This window comes from Saccopteryx bilineata, chromosome 6 (assembly GCF_036850765.1).
Source record: "Saccopteryx bilineata isolate mSacBil1 chromosome 6, mSacBil1_pri_phased_curated, whole genome shotgun sequence".
Lineage (NCBI taxonomy): Eukaryota > Metazoa > Chordata > Mammalia > Chiroptera > Emballonuridae > Saccopteryx > Saccopteryx bilineata.
The window spans coordinates 121148668-121168187 of record NC_089495.1 but is presented as its reverse complement, the minus strand read 5'-3'; the positions used below and the strand labels follow the sequence as shown (position 1 = coordinate 121168187).

The 19520-nt window shown below is 45.4% G+C and overlaps 1 protein-coding gene and 1 pseudogene across 1 annotated transcript in view; both read right to left on the bottom strand.

Moving 5' to 3' along the window:
* CECR2 (CECR2 histone acetyl-lysine reader) overlaps nt 1–19520 on the bottom strand; it is a 175521-nt gene that overhangs the window by 51011 nt on the left and 104990 nt on the right. Inside the window, exon 2 of the mRNA XM_066237775.1 lies at nt 14721–14815. Within this exon, the coding sequence (XP_066093872.1) occupies nt 14721–14815 (95 nt within the window). The remainder of the gene's footprint in view (nt 1–14720; nt 14816–19520) is intronic.
* LOC136308620 (ras-related protein Rab-5B pseudogene) lies at nt 991–1639 on the bottom strand (annotated as a pseudogene).

The following is a 19520-nucleotide window of genomic DNA, read 5'->3' as shown; positions in this document are numbered from 1 at the left end:
AAAACAAGTATCCCAACTGAACTACCATCAATTAAAATGCAAACTGCAGGGGGATATAGTGGCTGGGGCTGAGGCCATCTAAAGGCCAGAGAAAAAAATGTGTATGTATAACTCGGAGGACGGGTATCAGAAACTGGTCCCTCCTCCAATAAGAGCACCTCAGAGCCAAAGATGCAGGCAACAAGTGAAGATTCTTTGGAGGACTCTGGGGTCCAGTGTCTCCCCAATGAGGGGGAGAAGCTACCTAAGAGACTGAGTGAGGGCAACTAGGTCTGGGAAGAGTTCCAGAGCCATAGATGACACTGCCGTCTCCACCTCTTCCTCCACCTCTGCCCAGTTAGCTAACAACACAACTCCTACCTAGTGCCCGAAAGCTTACCTTCCCATTCTCACTCAACTCAGAAACACCTTCCACAAGGCCAACTCATGGATACTGCAGTGTTTTCAAATATGAGAAACTCCAATCAAGTAAAACCAAAAAGGAAATTTCCTTAGTCGCTCCTGCTCCGAGCCTTACTCTTCCCTAGGGCTCTTAGTATAACTGGACAGGAAACCTCCTTCCTCAGTTTCTGGGTTCACCACCTTCTCCATCCTGGGGAGAGGGGGAAAAGGGGATCAAGAACAGGGATTGATCAATAGCAGAAGGGGCAGGAGACAAAAAATGTTTTTTGAAAACATGGGAGGAGGTAATAAGATAAATAGGTCACGGTCTTGCACCTATAATACAAAATGAAACAAGTTTGTTTTGGAAGCTAAGTCCTGGGGATCAGACTCCTGGCCCCAGAGTAGGGGAAAGAGGTCAGTGGCAACAGATGCCTGGTGTTGGTTGCTGAAGCGTTAAAAAGTGCCATGACAGAGCTGTCAGGAGGCAGCCCCTGGAAGCCAGGGCTCAGTGTGCTGTTACGGCAGGGGCTGTGTGCTGAGGGTGGGAATGGCGGTTACTTCTTAGCTCTTGTGCTAGCTCCATACTTGTCTGCTGCTAGCTAGCCCTCAGTTGCTACAACACTGGCTCTTGTTCTGCAGGGACTGCTCATAGAGATCTTCTCCTAGGCTTCAGACAGCTGCACCCCCCAGATTCTATAGGTCACTCTTTGGCAATTTCTTAGCTATTGCCAGGAAGAGATTGTTCACGTTCATAGCTGTCTTGGCCGAGGTCTCCATAAACAATAAGCTGTTGTCATCCGCATTCACCTGGGCCTCTTCATACTCCACCATGCGCTTGTTGGCCAGGTCAGCTTTGTTCCCTGCCAGGGCAATAACAATGCTAGGGCTGGCCTGTCGCTCTAGTTCCTTTACCCATGTCTTCACTCGGGTGAAGGTTTCCCGATTCATAAACCACGACTGCGGCTTGGGTACTCTGTAGTACACGGGGCCAGGCTATGGTACCACTCCTGTCTTGCCGTCTCCCAGATCTCAAACTTGACTGTTGTGTCATCTAGGCAAAAAGACGGGGTGAAGGCCGCTCCAATGGTGCTCTCCTGGTACTCATGGAACTGCCCTTTGACAAAACGTAATACCAGGCCATACTCCCCACTGCAGATTCACCCAGCAGGGCCAATTTGAACTGGCATATTTTGCTGGCCTGGGGCTACCCGTTGGGCCTGGCTGTGCTTCTGCTAGTCATGGCTAGATTTTCAGAGTGGGAAGGGGTGGAAGGAGGGGATGCCACAAAGCGGCAAAGGGGGGAAGGAGGAGGGGAGGGAACTTCCAAGCTTCAACAATCCTCTGGGCCCCTCTCCCTCACGGGCCCAAGACTGTGTCCTAGATCTGCTCTTTTCTCAAGAGAACAAACTACTGACACAGATAGCAGTCTCAATGACTATCACATATGCAATGCTAACTTAAAGAAGCTGGACACAACAATATATACTTTATGATCTCAATCATACGAAATTCTAGAATAAGGTAAAACAACTTTAAAACAGTGATTAAAATCAGGTCAGTGTGCCTGAGGTACACTGACCTGATATTTCTGGGGGGGTCGGTGGGTGGAAATTTAATGCAAAGGGTACTTCCTGGGAAGATGAGTAGGTAGTGACTACATGGTGTATGCATTTTTCAGAAAAACACCAACCTGCATAATTAAACTGTGTGAATTTTATTGTATCTAAATTATATCTTAATAAAGGTGAGTTTAAATAAACTTTTAACAGACTATTATATATATATTTTGAGTGAGAGGTAGGAAGGTAGAAAGACAGACTCCTCATTTTAAAAGGAACCATTTAGGAGTAACTGACAGTGATAAGGAGGAAACCAATGTTTATATAAGCTGCTATAATTCAACACTGTGGAAGTAATCTTTGCAACCTCTCCCAAAAACCGGCCCTCTGTGCAGTCTACAGAGGCTGAAGCTGTGGGAAGAACACAGGAGAAACAGGCAGCAGAGGAGACAGGCATCTGCATGGAACTGATGAGGTGGTTCCCACTGTGGGGTGTAAACACTGCCAGGACCTCCAGGTGGGCGCACGGACACGGGAAGAGAAAGAAGCCTGCACAGCACACACATCCGGAGCTCTGGCTTTCGGGTGGGGAAGGGGGGTGGATCATTTCTGTTCCACACCACATTGGGCAATTTGTAAACTGTTGCTTTTTTACAGTGCCAAAACGCATTGCTTTTATGTAAAGAAGACAGAACATGGAAGGGTCTGTATCACAGACTTAAAATTCAGATCCTCTGACTCTGTCCTTTCAGGTATTATCTTGCCTTATGGGCAACGTGATGTGGGAAGTACTTATTTTCTAATTGGCCACGTGGCCTGATAAATAACTTAATTTTCAAATGCGTTCCCTTCCCTATAAAGTGCACCTTATTAATCTGTGAGATGATCTTATCATCTCTTCTTCACCTCGCCAGAAGACTAAAAAATCGAAGTGAACCAAAATGAAAAGATAATGATGAGGAAAGGTTGCAACTAAGCTAAAAATATTCTGTAGAACATTACTTTCAAGCTAGTAATTTTTATAGGGAATATTATCAATGTAGTATTTACTTTTCCTGTAATTTATTGTGGAGACTAATAGTCAATATGGGAAAAATAAAATTATACTAGGAACTAAGAGGCAAACCAAAACCTCTTGTTGACAATTCCATCCACATGTGATTATCCAAAAATCAAGGTTCTTGTCCAAAAGTCCATTAAATTACACACAGACTCTATGATATATGATAAGGTTGCAGGCGGAGACCACGGCCCCCTCCTCCTTTAAGTAGACGAAGGAACATTAAAAACTGGACGTTCCAGCCTGACCAGGCAGTGGCGCAGTGGATAGAGCGTTGGACTGGGATCCTGAGGACCCAGGTTTGAGACCCCAAGGTCGCCAGCTTGAGCGCGGGCTCATCTGGTTTGAGCAAAACCTCACCAGCTTGGACCCAAGGTTGCTGGCTCAAGCAAGGGGTTACACGGTCTGCTGAAGGCCCGTGGTCAAGGCACGTATGAGAGCAGTCAATGAACAACTAAGGTGTCGCAATGCGCAACGAAAAACTAATGACTGATGCTTCTCATCTCTCCATCCCTATCTATCCCTCTTCTCTGACTCTCTGTCTCTGTAAATAAGTTAATTAAAAAACAAACAAACAAAAAACTGGACGTTCCAGATCACCCGGGTGTGGAAGGTCCCCTAGCTGACTTAAACTTAATCCTCCCCTTCCCTGTAACAACTACCAGCCCCCACCCTCGAATCCTCTATTTAACCCTACCTGTTAGAGAACCAGTTGCTGAACGCCTTAGCAGTCAGCTTGGCAGATGACCCAATAAACTTGCCTGAACTCAGGTGTCCTTCTTCGGCCGACCTTACATTTTGGTGCCGAAACTGGGGAGGGGCACCTGCCAGGACGTGCTGGATCACCATTCTCTCCCACTTCCCTTCCCTTGGGCTTGACCCACCTCCTGGCTGCCTCTCCTGAACCTGCCGAGAGGACGCCCTTCTCCAGGGCTTTCCACCCTTGCCGCTGCTGACCCTGCAAACGATCACCGGCCTGATTTCTTCTCTCACGGGTGAGTAACGAGTTCTCCTAGCTCTCGGGTCTCCTGCTTCTCTCTCTTGGCTCCAGCCTCTCGAAAGTCCTAGCGCTAGGCCAGGAACACTCTCTCTCAGCCTCTAGTCCTGATCCTCAGAGATCTGGGGATACCTAATTTGTGAGTGATCCTCACTCCTGCTCTTGGAGACTGGCCAGGGGAATGGGGATGCCTCTTCCCTTTGCCTTTCTCCCACTAGGGTTTCTCGCACTCAACCTTTAGTAGCCTCCATCATCGTATCATAGGAGCCTAACTGTAGTACTGCATGGCCTAACATCAACTAGATAACGGGTCTCAATGGCCCGAAAAGGTCACTTTTAATTTTAACACACTTCAAAACCTTGATATCTTCTGTCAACACAATGGCAAATGGATGGAAATCCCCTACATTCAGGCCTTCTTTGCTCTCTGCTCCCATCCCTCTCTCTCTGCCAAAATGTTCTACATATCAGATCCTCCTAGCACACTCCAAACCTCCTCCTCCTGCAGATTCCAACCCTCCTTCTTTCAATCCGGCTGTTCACACTGTCCCTCCGTCTGCTCCCTCTCTTCCTCCCCCCATGCTGACAACTCCCTGCCATCTGGGGATCATTCAAGCTCAGGATCAGATACTAACCCCCAGACCTCTCTTCCTCCCCATACTCGCTCCCATACAAGGTGACGGTACCCCCCAGGACCCTCCGGCTCCCCTCTTTCTTTTCTGTGAGGTAGCAGGCGCCAAGGGAATTGTTAGAGTCCATGTTCTGTTCTCCCCCTCGGACCTGTCACAGAAAGAGAAGAGACTAGGCTCCTTCTCCACAGACCCAGACACCTATGTAAAGGAATTTAAATACCTAGCCCAGTCTTATGATCTGACCTGGCATGACCTTTATATCATTCTTTCCTCCACTTTACTAACTGAGGAGAAGGAGCAAGTCTGGTTGGCCACAGCACAGGTGCACGCTGACGACCACAATCAACACCCTGTGGGAGCAGCAGCTGTTCCCCAGGAAGACCTTAATTGGGACTATCAAATTGACAAAACTAGCAGAGACCTTTATAACCGTATGGTCACCTGGTTAATAGCGGGACTCCAAAAGGCTGCTCACAAGGCAGTTAATTATGGAAAACTCCGAGAAATTACACAATGAGTGGATGAAAATGCAGCCCAGGCCCTGGCTGGTTGGCTCAGTGGTAGAGTGTCGGCCTGGCGTGCAGGAGTCCTGGGTTCGATTCCCGGCCGGGGCACACAGGAGAAGCACCCAACTGCTTCTCCACCCCTCCCCCTCTCCTTCCTCTCTGTCTCTCTCTTGCCCTCCTGCAGCCAAGGCTCCACTGGAGCAAGGTTGGCCCGGGCGCTGAGGATGGCTCTATGGCAGTGTTTCCCAACCTTTTTTGTGCCATGCCCCACCTTAACCTTTCTAAAATTTTTATGTCCCCCCCTATGTAACATACATAATTTTTAACATTAAAAATTTGATTTGTTCACTTAATAAACATAAATGATAGGTTCTAGGAAGAAATCACTATGAAATTGTTAACAAAACACAGTAAGTAAAATTTCAAAACATATAATGAAAAACAAATTTAAATTCCAAATAATTTTAATACAGATTTTTCTATATTAATTTATTATTTTAATTTAGTGTGATCCTTTGCTGCACAGAGATTTTATATTAGGTTCCAATTTGGTTAGCTTTAGTCTCAAGTCTCCACGTTGTGTTATATCCACACAACCAATGTGGATGATTTACCAATAAATCATTTACAGCACTAAATCCACATTCAGCTAAAAATGAAGATGGAAATGGTAGCAATAGTTTTCTTGCACATTTGGTTGAATTTGGGTATTTGATTTCTGTTTCCTCACAAAACCATGCAATCGCTCCTTTGATATTAAATAAAGCCTTAACTGACTCATCATTTTGCAATTCTGCGAGTTCTTCTTGATACTGCATATTTGATATATCAGACAAAGCCACTAGCATTGGCTGCATCATCCATGTTGGGAAATCAATTTGTTTTAAATCAGAAAATCTTTCTTTTAAATCAGCCAAAAGAATATTCAAATGATTGACAATAACAAGTAAAGTGGTATCAGTTACTTCACATTTTTGGAGCCAATGAAACTGTTTAAAGTTTTTGTTGTTAATATGTTTCTGACATAACTCAATATTGGTAATGAAACCAAATATCTTTGCTTTTGCATGGACAAGAGTTTTATTTGTTTCTTGAAGTTGCTTATTTAATATATTTAGTTTTTCAAAGATATCAGCTAAATAACTCACAAATGCTTTACCATCTATTGTTAACAGATACCTCATTTCAAGTTTGTAGCTTAAAAAATCACTAAGAGTATCAAACAGTTCCACAAATCTTTTCAGTTTCCTTTAGATAGCCATCTTACTTCACTATGAAGTAAAAGTCTCACATGGTCTTCATTTTGTTCTTCACAAAATAGCTTGAAAAGACGCTCACATTTGGCACTAGCTTTAATAGCATTAACACACTTTATTACTGTATGTAATACTTCATTCAGAACAGGCGAGATATTTTTAGCTACCAAGTTTTCCCTATGAATAACAATGCACAAGAATCATTTCTGGATTCGCATCTTTCATCAATTTTAAGCAGCCATTTTTCTTGCCCATCATATTGGGAGCACCATCTGCAGCACAAGATGTTATATTTTTCATGGTATATCATTGACATCTAAGTAGTTTTTTAGCTTATTATATATATCTTTGGAGGTAGTGGTGCTTTCTAATCTTTTACAGAACAACATTTCTTCAGCAACATTTCTTTATCAATATATCTTACGTAAGTTATCAATACTGCCTCACTGTCTCTCAAAGTTGATTCATCCATTTGCAAGGAGAATTTTCTTGTTTTCAGCTTTTCAATAAGTTGTTTTTCAATATCCTCACTCATTTCGTCTATTCTTCTGCTAACAGACTTGTTACTGAGTGGCATAGCTTTTACATCTTTGTCATCTTTTTCAAGAACCGTTTTAAGAAATGCTGATATTGACGGTTTTATTAAATTCTCTCCTATAGTGTGACTTTCTCCAGTTTTAGCGATGAATGAAGAAATTTGATAACTAGCCTCAAGAACACGATTATTAGTTGAAGTATGAGCAGTAAATAGAGACTTTAATGTTGTTCTTTTTTCAAAATTTTTCTTTAAAGTTTTAAAGTAACTCAAATCTGAATTAATATGAGCACTATGTTTCGCCTTCAAATGCGCCTCAAGACGACCTCGTTTCATTGATTCGTTGGTCAAGCATTGCTGGCATAAAAGACAAAAAGGAATCCGCTCATCGTGAACAGCGGGTATGAACCCAAATTTTAAATATTCCTCTGAATATTGACAAGTTTTTTTCTTGCTTGCACCACTCATTTTACTATGGGCTATAATAAAAATAAGATCAATTAAAAACTAATATTAAAATATGTGTTAAAATATATTCAATGTGACATAGAGTAAACGTATACTAAAAATTAATATTTATTTAAATGTATATAACACATTTACTACACTACCACCGCAAATCAAAAGGTATCTATATTTTTTCCACTTGACAAAATTTTCTGGAAAGTTATGCTTCTAAAATTAAAATTGTCGTGCATGTACTATTATAGCCCCAATAATATTTATAAAATATTATTGCTTTCTAGCCCTGATGCAAGAAGTACTTAATAAAGAGTTTAATATTGATAAAAATAAAATCAAATACTTATCAATTATATCTATACAATATATATATGTATATTTATTAAATCAACGAGCTTTTACAACAGTTTTGACTGACACTTATTTCAAATTAACACCAACTGAATGATGTGAAACACTACAGAAGTTGCAATGGGCCAATTAGGTGAGAATAACTGCGTTGTTTAGCGAGTTTTTAAAACATCCGGGGTTCCCCGCTGCAGACGACACGCTCCGCAATGAACCCAGGACGAAGTTTACTTGACGATGTCAATCACCCAGTTGATATTTTGGTCTCGTCAAACAAAATTATACTTAATAATTATTTACCGCAATTATTTAAGAATTGCATTTTTGTTAAATTTGGCACCGATATCTAGCATTGCATTTAAATGTCCTGCGGCGAAAGAGTTAAAGTCGTGTCGAGTCCATTTTCAAATTGCCCCCCTTAACTATCGAATTGCCCCCCTGTGGGGCGTGGGCCCCACGTTGGGAAACACTGCTCTATGGCCTCTGCCTCAGGCGCTAGAATGGCTCTGGTTGCAACAGAGCGACGCCCCCAGATGGGCAGAACATCGCCCCCTGGTGGGCATGCCAGGTGGATCCTGGTCGGGTGCACGCGGGAGTCTGTCTGACTGCCTCCCCATTTCCAGCTTCAGAAAAATACAAAAAAAAAAAAAAAAAAAAAGAAAGAAAGAAAAGAAAAGAAAATGTGGCCCAATTCCTGTCCCACCTAATGGAGGCACTCCAAAAATATACTAAAATTGATCCCAATCCAGTTGAGGAAGCCATAGTCCTTAAATTCATTTCATCTCCCAATCAACCTGATATACAGAAAAAGCTTAAAAAGGCAGAGGAAGGCCCTCAAACCCCTTAACAAGATCTCTATGGCTTTAAAGGTCTATAATAACAAAGAGGAACAGGAGAAGGCAACAGAACCAAGAGATCAGGCAAAATACCAGCTCCTGGAGGCCGCCCTTAAAGGCTCCAATGCCCCTAAGGGGTCTCGTAAGACTCCTCTGGGGCCCTGCTTCAAGTGTGGAAAAGAAGTTCATTGGGCAAAAGCCCGTCTGGCTCCTCGGCCCACGCCAGGGCCTTGCCCTTGCTGTGGGAAAAAGGGACACTGGAAGGTAGTCTGCCCCCTTGCTCCTTCCTCTAAGGGAGGGTTCAGTCTCTTCCAGCCTTACCCCAGCCACCTCTGACCTGACCTTGCCAGGCCTGCTGGGATTTGCCACTGAAGGCTGAAGGTGCCCAGGGCTGTCGGCCCCATCTCACATCACCATCAAAAAGCCTAGGGTAGCCCTGGCTGGTTAGCTCAGAGGTACAGCGTCGGTCCAGTGTGTGGAAGTCCTGGGTTCGATTTCCAGCCAGGGCACACAGGAGAAGCACCCATCTGCTTCTCCACCCCTTCCCCTCTCCTTCCTCTCTCTCTCTCTTCCCCTCCTGTAGCCAAGGCTCCACTGGCACAAAGTTGGCCCTGGTACTGAGGATGGCTCCATGGCCTCCACCTCAAGTGCTACAATGGCTCAGATTGCAGTGGAGCATCACCCCAGAGGGGCCAAGAATCGCCCCCTGGTGGGCATGCCGGCTGGATCCCTGTCAGGTACATGTGGGAGCCTGCCTGCCCCCCCCCCCACTTTGGAAAAAATATATATATAAAAGCCTAGGGTAACCACCCAAGTGGCAGGTAAGCCAACCTTATTTCTTAGACATGGGGCCACTTACTCTGCCTTGCCCAAATATTCAGGTTCTGCTCATCCCTTGAAGATCTCTGTTGTGGGTCTTTATGGTCTTACTTCCTCTCTGCTCGCCATAGATCCACTGCCTTGTCCAATACATGGCGTCTCCTTTGCACACTCTTTTCTCCTCCTACTTCAATGCCCTACACCTATTCTAGGCCGGGATCAACTCTAAATTCAGAGCCTCTCTTTCCTTTCACCTCTGGTTCTCAGAGTTGGCCCTGTTGCTGCTTCTCAGCCAGCCAGATATGCCCACTTCTGTTACAAATTTGCCTCTACCACCCAGCTTAATAAATCCCAAAGTTCTCTTCACCACCCTCCCCACAGCCTCAAAAGTTCAGGGAAAGGCCCCCTGGGGTTTCATCTCTCCAGGTTAAAAAAAAATGGAAGGTCCATCTCCACACATGCCTACGGATGGCCCTTCTAGTCTACTTGAATCATCACTTGATATGACTGCTTCCCCTTAGGGCTCACCAAGGTCAGACTGACTAAAATTATCCCAGAAGAAGAACAGCCTGAGCCGTAACTATGATTACCCCCTGGCAACAGACAGGATGAAGGTTCCAGCTTGCTCTATTTCTTATCTCCTTATCCTTAAAGGAATACTCTGCCTTCACACCCTCCCCCTCTTGGAATGTTCACATCTAGAACGCTCTCTTAATCTTACACAAAATCAGTTAATCAAGACTAACTCCTCCTATGCAGCCTACTGCTGGATATGTCTGTCCATGTCATCTTCAGCTTACTCAGCTCTCCCTATTCCTCTTAATAATACTCATCTCCTTCACACCACTCTCATGTACAAGATTGAGAAAGGACCCACCTCTCATAGGAGATTACCCCACCTCAGCTGCAAACCCAGCAAACAAGCTATACCAAACCTACTACTCCCAGCTAGAGACATTAAAACCCCAAACCCCACCTGCTCAAGGACCAGTCACTCTTTTTTTTTTTTTTTTTTTCATTTTTCTGAAGCTGGAAACAGGGAGAGACAGTCAGACAGACTCCCGCATGTGCCCGACCGGGATCCACCCAGCACGCCCACCATGGGGCGACACTCTGCCCACCAGGGGGCGATGCTCTGCCCATCCTGGGCGTCGCCATGTTGCGACCAGAGCCACTCTAGCACCTGAGGCAGAGGCCACAGAGCCATGCCCAGCGCCCGGGCCATCTTTGCTCCAATGGAGCCTTGGCTGCGGGAGGGGAAGAGAGAGACAGAGAGGAAAGCACGGTGGAGGGGTGGAAAAGCAAATGGGCGCTTCTCCTGTGTGCCCTGGCCGGGAATTGAACCCGGGTTCCCTGCACACTAGAAGGACTAGTCACTCTTAATACCCCCCCTCCTTTCATCTGCCCCCGGTACTATCCCAGTAGGTCACCTCCCTTTTTTTTTTTTTTTTTTAAATTTTTTGACAGAGACAGAGAAAGAGTCAGAGAGGACAGACAGGGATAAACAGGAAGAAAAAGAGATGAGAAGCATCAATTCTTCATTGCGGCCCCTTAGTTGTTCACTGATTGCTTTCTCACATGTTCCTTGACTGGGTGGCTACAGCAGAGCGAGTGACCCCTTGCTTAAGCTTGCGACCTTGTGCTCAAGCTGGTGAGCCCATGCTCAAACTGATAACCTCGGAGTTTCAAACTTGGGTCCTCTGTGACCCAGTCTGACGCTTTATCAACTGCACTACTGCCTGGTCAGGTGGTCTCCTCCTTTCTATACTCTGCAACATCACAATAACTATTCAATTTCCTAAAGACCATCAGAAGCAGTTTCTCCAGAAGCAAATGGATTATTTTCTAACCCCATTCAACTCACAGGACTCCCTACTCTTACAGCTTCACAACACAAATGCTTCTATCCTACCAGTCAACTCTATTCCATATTCACTACTTTCTCCTCGACAAGATTACAACGCTCAATCCTCTACTTCAGGGGTCAGGAACCTATGGCTCCTGAGCCAGATGTAGCTCTTTTGATGGCTGCATCTGGCTCGCAATTTTTTTTCCCCCCCTGAAGCTGGAAACGGGGAGACACAGTCAGACAGACTCCCGCATGTGCCCGACCGGGATCCACCCGGCACGCCCACTAGGGGCGAAGCTCTGCCCACCAGGGGGCGATGCTCTGCCCCTCTGGGGCGTCGCTCTGTTGCGACCAGAGCCACTCTAGTGCCTGGGGCAGAGGCCAAGGAGCCATCCCCAGCGCTCGGGCCATCTCCGCTCCAATGGAGCCTTGGCTGCGGGAGGGGAAGAGAGAGACAGAGAGGAGGGGGGGGTGGAGAAGCAAATGGGCGCCTCTTCCGTGTGCCCTGGCTGGGAATCGAACCCGGGTCCCCCGCATGCCAGACAGACGCTCCACCGCCGAGCCAATCGGCCAGGGCCTCGCAGACAAATTTTTAATAATAAAAAATAATAACAATAATAACGTTAAAAATATAAAACATTCTCATGTATTACAATCCATTCATTTCCTGCCGCTCATGTTCATGGTTGCAGGTGGCTGGAGCCAATCACAGCTGTCCTCCGGGACAACACCAAATTTTTATTGGATAATGTGTAACGTACACTGGTCGTTGTATGGCTCTCACGGAATTCCATTTTAAAATATGTGGCGTTCATGGCTCTCAGCCAAAAAGGTTCCCAAACCCTGCTCTTCTCATATCTCTCCCCCTTATTGGAGCTGCTCTTTCCTCCACCCTGACTATCTGGAGCTCAGAAATAGAAGGACGAGAATGACCTTTTGTCTATCTATTTTCTCTTCACCTCTCAGCCTGTTTCACCTGGTCAGGGGCTTTCTACATGTGTGGGACAAACATCTATATGTGCCTCCCAACGAATTGGACTGGAACCTGTACCCTGATCCATCTCACCCCTAACAGCAACATAGTTTCACACAGCGAGCCTCTTCCCATCCCTAGCACTCTTCTAATCAAGCAGAAGAACAAACGAGCAATACAGATCTTCAAAACTCCCTGGAGGAAATTTGGTCCCAGTCTCCTGAGCCTCTTCTCTAACTTCCTCCAGGACCGCCTGAAGGCCTTCAGTAACCAGACTGTCCACGAGCTCCTGTTACTGCAAGCCATCCACCAGAAAGTCCCTACTTCGCCACTGCAGCCCTAGGCCAACCGTCCCTTCCCATGACTTGCTGCCCCTAGTCAGCAGGAAGCAGTTACAAAAAAATTATCATCGCCCCTTAACCATGAAACAAAAGGCTGGAATGATAGGATTGCAGGCAGGGGCCACGACCCCCTTCTCTCTTAGTAGATGAAGGGACATTAAAAACTGAACGTTCCAGATCACCTCCCCCAGACATCTGATTGACTCACCCTGGTGTAGAAGGTCCCCTAGCTTACTTATGCTTAATCCCTCCCACCCCATAACAACTACCAGCCCCCACCCCCAAATCTCCTATTTAACCTACTTATTGGAGAACCGGTTGCTGACTTCCGCCTTAGAGGAGTCAGCCCGGCAGATGACCCCTAACAAACTTTTCTTGCCTGGACTCGGTGTCCTCCTTCGGTCAACCTTACGATATACTAGATGTAAGCATACAACCTAACCAATGTTATTTAGTTTTGTACTGGAAGATCCAGTCTACATGCTAAAAGCATGTAGAGCAGCAGGCAGCTGCGAGACCCCCGATAAGAAGCAGGCAATACAGCATGAAGCACGCAAGAACACAAACACGAGAGTGCAATGACAATCCTAGAAAATCAAGAGCATCAACTTGAAACCACTCCGGGTAATAAACTGGGCAGACACAGGTTCAAGATCTATGCAGAATATATTCTGTATTTAAAAGTACCTAAAGTATGAATGTGATTCTACTCTTCATTATCTATTGACTGAGGGACTACATGTCCAGAAATTCAAACTAAGGAGATATTTCACTAGGTGTGCAAACTTTTATGTCCTTGTTTCAAGAGTAAAAACTTAACAAAAATGTCCATCCACCAAACTGAACTTTTTAAACAATCACATTTAAAGAAAAGGTGGTTATAAGAAAACAAATTATTATGAAAGAAAACAGCAAGATATGAAAATGTGAGATTGTACATACAGAATGACACAAGTGTGCTTAAAAACCACACGAGCCCCAAGCCACAGCCCAGAGTGAGAACAGGAGCCCACACACTGAAGACCTCGCGATCAAGTCTGAGCGATGATGTGCTGGATGAGTCCCCTTTATTTCCTCTGTGTGGTGTTCTGGGGGGAAGGCACTAGCAGGCGTCCCCAAACTATGGCCCGCGGGCCGCATGCAGCCCCTTGAGGCCACTTATCCGGCCCCCCACCGCACTTTCGGAAGGGCCACCTCTTTCGTTGGTGGTCAGTGAGAGGAGCACTGTATGTGGTGGCCCTCCAACGGTCTGAGGGACAGTGAACTGGCCCTCTGTGTAAAAAGTTTGGGGACCCCTGCTAGAGTAACAGGGAGGCCAGGAGCAGTAGCCCCTTAGAGCACAGTTGTCCAACCTGAAACAAAGACGTTTCACCAAGTAACCACAAGTTATGGCACATCAGTACTGGGCCTACTTTCCCGGCTCTGGCAGACACAGTAGTGGATTTAACAGAACAGAAGTATTTCAGATACCACCTTAACTGTCTGAGAGACATAAACCTCAGCACCCCAAAGTCCTGTATGGACTGGAGGGCCAGAGTTTGGGACACCCACTGTGTCCCAGCTTTTTGAGAGTGGCCCTATAATTCTGTTCTGTGTTCAAATATAGTAGCAAGAAAAACGTATTTATCAAGTTAGGGTCAAAAGTAGGGATGAAGCTGTATCAGGAAGATCCTCTGCTTGTGTACATGGGTGAAGTTGTGCTTTGAATCCTATGTATCTCACATGTACTAGGGAATTGTGTGCTCAGCAGGTGTGAGCGTCGGAAGCCTGGGCTCTCCAGGGCAAAAACTACACTACTGTTCCTGAGAACACCTGAAGACACTCCAGAGGCAGAATCACAGGGAAACCCAGTTTTAATGTTAGGCAACATCACTGTACATAAGACAGAAAGAAAGGCACAGCCGAAGAAAAATTCTACACCTGAACATTAGCTGGTGGAACCACGAGTCAGACATAGAGATCTTTGAGTGTGAAGTCAAGGATTGTAATAAAATATAAAGTCAGCTGTAGAAAGAATCCAGCACAGAGCTCAGGAGTACATCTGTAAGTACTCAGCCTACACCGTTATGGAGCACTGCTTTGTACTAGACATGATAGAGCACGGTGACAGGCTGATGGGCTCACTCTCTCTGCAAGAAATCTGGTAAGATCAGAATCACTCACGTGATGTCCCTTCGTTGATAGCAGCCCTGAAGCAAGCAGGCGATGAGGTCACTGATAAACTCAACATCATCTCTGTGAAGAGCAGCTTCTAACTCCTGAGAAGGAGAGAGACAAAGTGAGAGACCAAACAAAGAGACCTCTTAAAACCCACCTGCCCCACCCTCATGGGACGGAAGGGTCAGTACAGCAGAAGTGCTTGTTGCGGTCAGCGCTGCCCACCCTCCTAGTGACCGCTGGACGAGCACAAGAGGTCATCTTTCTGGTTTCCCATGGCTTTCCCTCTCACCATGCTCCTCTCCTTTTATCTGCACACTGAAACAAATACACTCTTGATAAATCAGTGCCAGCATAATCATCACAGAGTTTAACCTATACAAGCACGGTGCACTGCTTTCTATTTGAATGGGAAGAGTTAAGGAGCAAGTGTGTAATTAGTTATAATTTTTCTTCAATGACTTAACAATTTCAACAGGTAAACCATCGGTAATAGCCTTCAAGAACGAAACACTGTAATTCTGAAAAAAGCTCGGTTGTAAGCAATTTGGCAGTTTTTATTTCGAGCACACTGTATCTCCATGACTGATGAGGTTGCTAGAACTGAGATGAATCTAGCACCACCTTCAGAAAATGAAGTAATGTCTGTGTTGACGGTCTAATCCTAGGTGAGCTGTACCTGCTTTCCTGGGGGGTTCAGGTAGAAAGAGCCACAGCTCATTCTGGCACAGTCCTGTAAACAACAAGAATTAGCTTGCCGGGGCTCGGGGCTATGGGGTGAAAAGTGGCAGTGGGAAATGGGGGAGATACTATTTCTCTTCTTAAGTCTCCCACACAACTAGCATTTTCCGAGGTGATGGAGTGTGTCCTGTCAGCAGCTCCTGGGATGCACAGTTCTTTCTCGCAGGGTCCACTGCGCTATGGCTGGCCAGCTCACAGCCAGACCTTTATTCAGATCCATACACCAAGACTGTTCAAGGAGCTCCTTAGTGGTTATAAAAGCATGAGGTGGGCGTGAGGTGCCGTTTCTGACCTTCAGCCCGATTTCACGGCAGTGGGCACTGCAGAGGATGGTTTGCTTTCGCTATAAAACAGTACATTTCTTTTGACGATTTTAATTGTTCCTTTATAACTATTTTTTAGAAACTGTTTGTAAACAGTCTAAAAACGTAATGGGACAAAACTGTCAAGCATACTAATAGACACAAATGAAACACAAACTATCTCGAGGTAGCTAATGGAAGGAAGCACCCTACACTGCCTTCCAGAAAGCCCAGGCGAACAGAATGCAAAGGACAAGGCTCACGCTTGAAAACATTTTGGTAGCCTTAAACACAAATTTGAGATTAACACATCTGGAGTGATGATTCTTCTTCTATTAACTTAATTCTTTTGGACAGAGTTATTGTCTACACTGTAATGATTGTCCAGAAAAACAAGAAACACAACCAACCAGAGATAATGATCTGAAGTATAATTAGTGAGGATTCATTCATTCAGCAAACATTTACTGGGCACCACCCTGTGTGTAAGATAATACAGTAGTTCCTAAGTTAGTAGAGATAAGATTGTCCTTCCTTTGTACAAAGTATAGTAATTAGCACTGTTAGGTACAGAGTAGAAAAGAGAGGATTATTTCTGGTTGTGGGAAGCCTGAGACATACCATGAAGAAGGTGGGTGGCACACAAGGGGCAAACACTGGGCTTTGACAATGGGGAGGCAGGGTATCACCAAGTGCAGAACGAACGTGAGCAAAGCACCAGAGCTATTAGGTTCATTTAGCTATTCTCTAGATCAGGTGAGGGAAGTAATGGAAGCTGCGATGGATAGCCAACCCTACGCCGAGTTAATGAGTCTAGCCTTTCTTCGGAAGACAATGGATGGAAACCCACAGCAGTTAGGAGAGACGCATGAGGTGGACCTCGCTACTGTGTGTGGAAGACAAACCCATGCGCAGGGTGTGTGTGTGTGTGGAGGAGCACATCAGCCCAGGAGAAAGAGTCTGAAGGACGTACTAAATGAGAAAGAGCAGGACAGAGGACAAACAGGAATTCAAGATCTGACCAAGTAAAGGAGAGGCCAAGGGAAGGTGTGGATGACTCATATGTTAAGCCTGGTCGCTTCTCAAGCACAAGTCTCAAGGGAACTGCAGCTGTGATAGCAGCTAGAAGTGAAGCGAAGGCTGCACATCACCTCACCTGACAGGTGAGCCAGGATGACTGGCAGTGAGAGCTAGAAGGTAAATCACAACTCCTCTTATTTCAATTCCCCAAATTTAAAGATAAAGGAACGAGGTCTAGGAAGGTCAGACTGACTTCTCCAATGTACCCAGCAAACCACGCCAGGTGGAACAGGATCACCAGCTCGGTGTTCCTCCCCGGGCTCATGCTCTCTTCCAGAAAAGCCTGGTGGCTGTATCAGCTCCATAACTACGTCATCCTCTCTTCTCCATGTCCTCACAGTGCCAGTCTCCTGATACAGAGAGGACTGCATCCCTTCTCCCAAGCCACACTGTGGTCCTTCACACGAGAACTGGTGATGCCAGACTCTTCCCAGCAAGCCCCACTGTTCCTCAGCACCGTGCATGCCCTCATGGCCAGTGCTGTCTGTTCTCTCCCCATCACTGTGGATCAAGAACACAATGGGACTCCTGATGTATCAGTCAGCACAGACTACAGAACTGTTCCTCTTGATGTTTGTAAGTGTTGGGCAGATAAAATATATTATGCTCACTTGTTAAAGATGGCGTTGCCCACGTGGAAGCCCGTTGCCCAGGTGATAATATTAGTTGCCCTTCTTGCTTGGGATGGGCGTGATTATATTAATGTGTGTTGGACAAGGGCTTTCGCGCCAAAAGGTTTTAAAAGGAGAGATCACGTTGTTCCAGGGAAGAGTGATTACGTTCTAGAAAGAGTCCATGGGAGGAGAGCAGAAAAAGGCCAGTGGAGGGGAGGAGAAGCAGCCAAGATGGCGGAGTGCTGAAGGAGAAGCCAGTTTGTGCAGGGGGAAGAAGATGGGAAACAGAGGTGAATAAGGCTGGTGAGCTAGAAACCTTTGATTCTACAATAGGAAATTCGGATGAGTCAGTGGCTTTGGGAGCCCTGAATGGAAAGGGAAATGTTTTCCTGCTGTGTGTATTTCTTGCCCGGGTGCAAGCTAGGATTAAAGTTAATGGCCCACCAGTTCTTGGCTCTGTTGTTTCATTACCGTCTGTCCGAATCAAATGCGAACCTGCATGGGTCAGGCAGCTATGATGGTGGCTGTGGCTACTAGCCATACAGTAAGGGACAGAAGTACCAACATAAATGATAAGAAAGGCCACGTTTAAAAAGAAACTTGAACGGCTTTCCCTCGGAGGGACAGCGAGAACCTCACGACAAGTGAGTGTGGAGGTGTACCAGCATTCCTAGACCCACATGTGGGTCACTTTTATTCTTTAGCAAATGAATTCAAACATTAATTCTACAAACAATCACACTATAGAGCAAAATGCAAAATCTTTATTACTTATTTAGCTGAGATTTCCTTAAATCTCCTTAAAGTCAACCTTATAGGAACAAGTTCAAACTATACTAATTCCATTTCCATCTCCTGCCTGCCACCCCACAGACATTCTCTTCCAGCTTTGGTGGAAATGTGACAAGGGCATTCCCCTGCCCATCAGTACTGCCTTCCCCAGGGCAAGTTCTAGTCGTCCAGTTTCTACCTATAATATAATCCTCTGGGGAAGTAAAAATAGAATGTTGCAGCAAGTACCAATGAATGTTCTTCCTTTCTGTTCCTTAAAAATAGCATCTTAGGCCCTGGTCAGATAGCTTGGTTACAGCATTGTCTCAAAACACAAAGGTTGCCAGTTCGATCCCTGGTCAGGGTGCATACAGAATCAGATATTTGTCTCTTTCACTCTCCCTTCCTCACTCTAAAATAAATTCAAACAAATCAACAAACAAAAAATCACCTTAGTGTTATTTTCATTCACCTCCTCTTCCATAAGTTGCCTATGGGAACCAGACACTGCTGTTTCCTTCTCTAAAACCCTACCTATAACATTAGCACAGCGGTTAGCACACAGTAGGTAGTCAAATAAATGAACCTAATATGCACACACACACACCCACAATACCCTACTACATGCCTGACAACAGAGATACAAAAATGAATAAGAAAGTTCCAGCATGCTTATAGGCAGATGGCAGGGAGGAAAAGAGGGAATGAGGAAGGGCTAAAACTTAAGCCAAATGGGATAGGTGTTATTTATTTATTTTTACTGTGTCCACCATCTCCCCAGCAACTAGAATATGCCTGATGCAGAGCAGATGTTCAGATATTTTCTCAACTTAATAGCAAAGAATTATGTTCAGATATTTTCTCAACTTAATAGCAAAGAATTATGAGCAATGTAATAAATGCTGCATTAAATATACTAAGTGATATGGGAAAAAACAGAGAAACTGAGGACAGTGGAATAAAACTTTGCCAAGGAGTAAGATTTTCAGGGTACCATGATGAGGAGACTTACCAGGCAGATGCACTGTTAAGGAGGAGTATATGAAAGTTTCACAGCTTGTGTACAGATTATCTCGCTTTCCCAAAAGTGGAGATGGTGATTAAAGTATGGGAGACAGGCCAGGCCTACTCCTTGAGAATCTTCTCTGAAAACCACGCTAAAAAGGGCAATGCAGTCTGAAGGCAGAGAGTTTATGATGAGGCATCTGTCTCAGAAACCAGCTCTGAGAACAGTGTGCAGCAGGATTGGGAAGGCACTAGCAGTGGAGACCGTGCGCAGCCTCAGAACCACCTGGAAG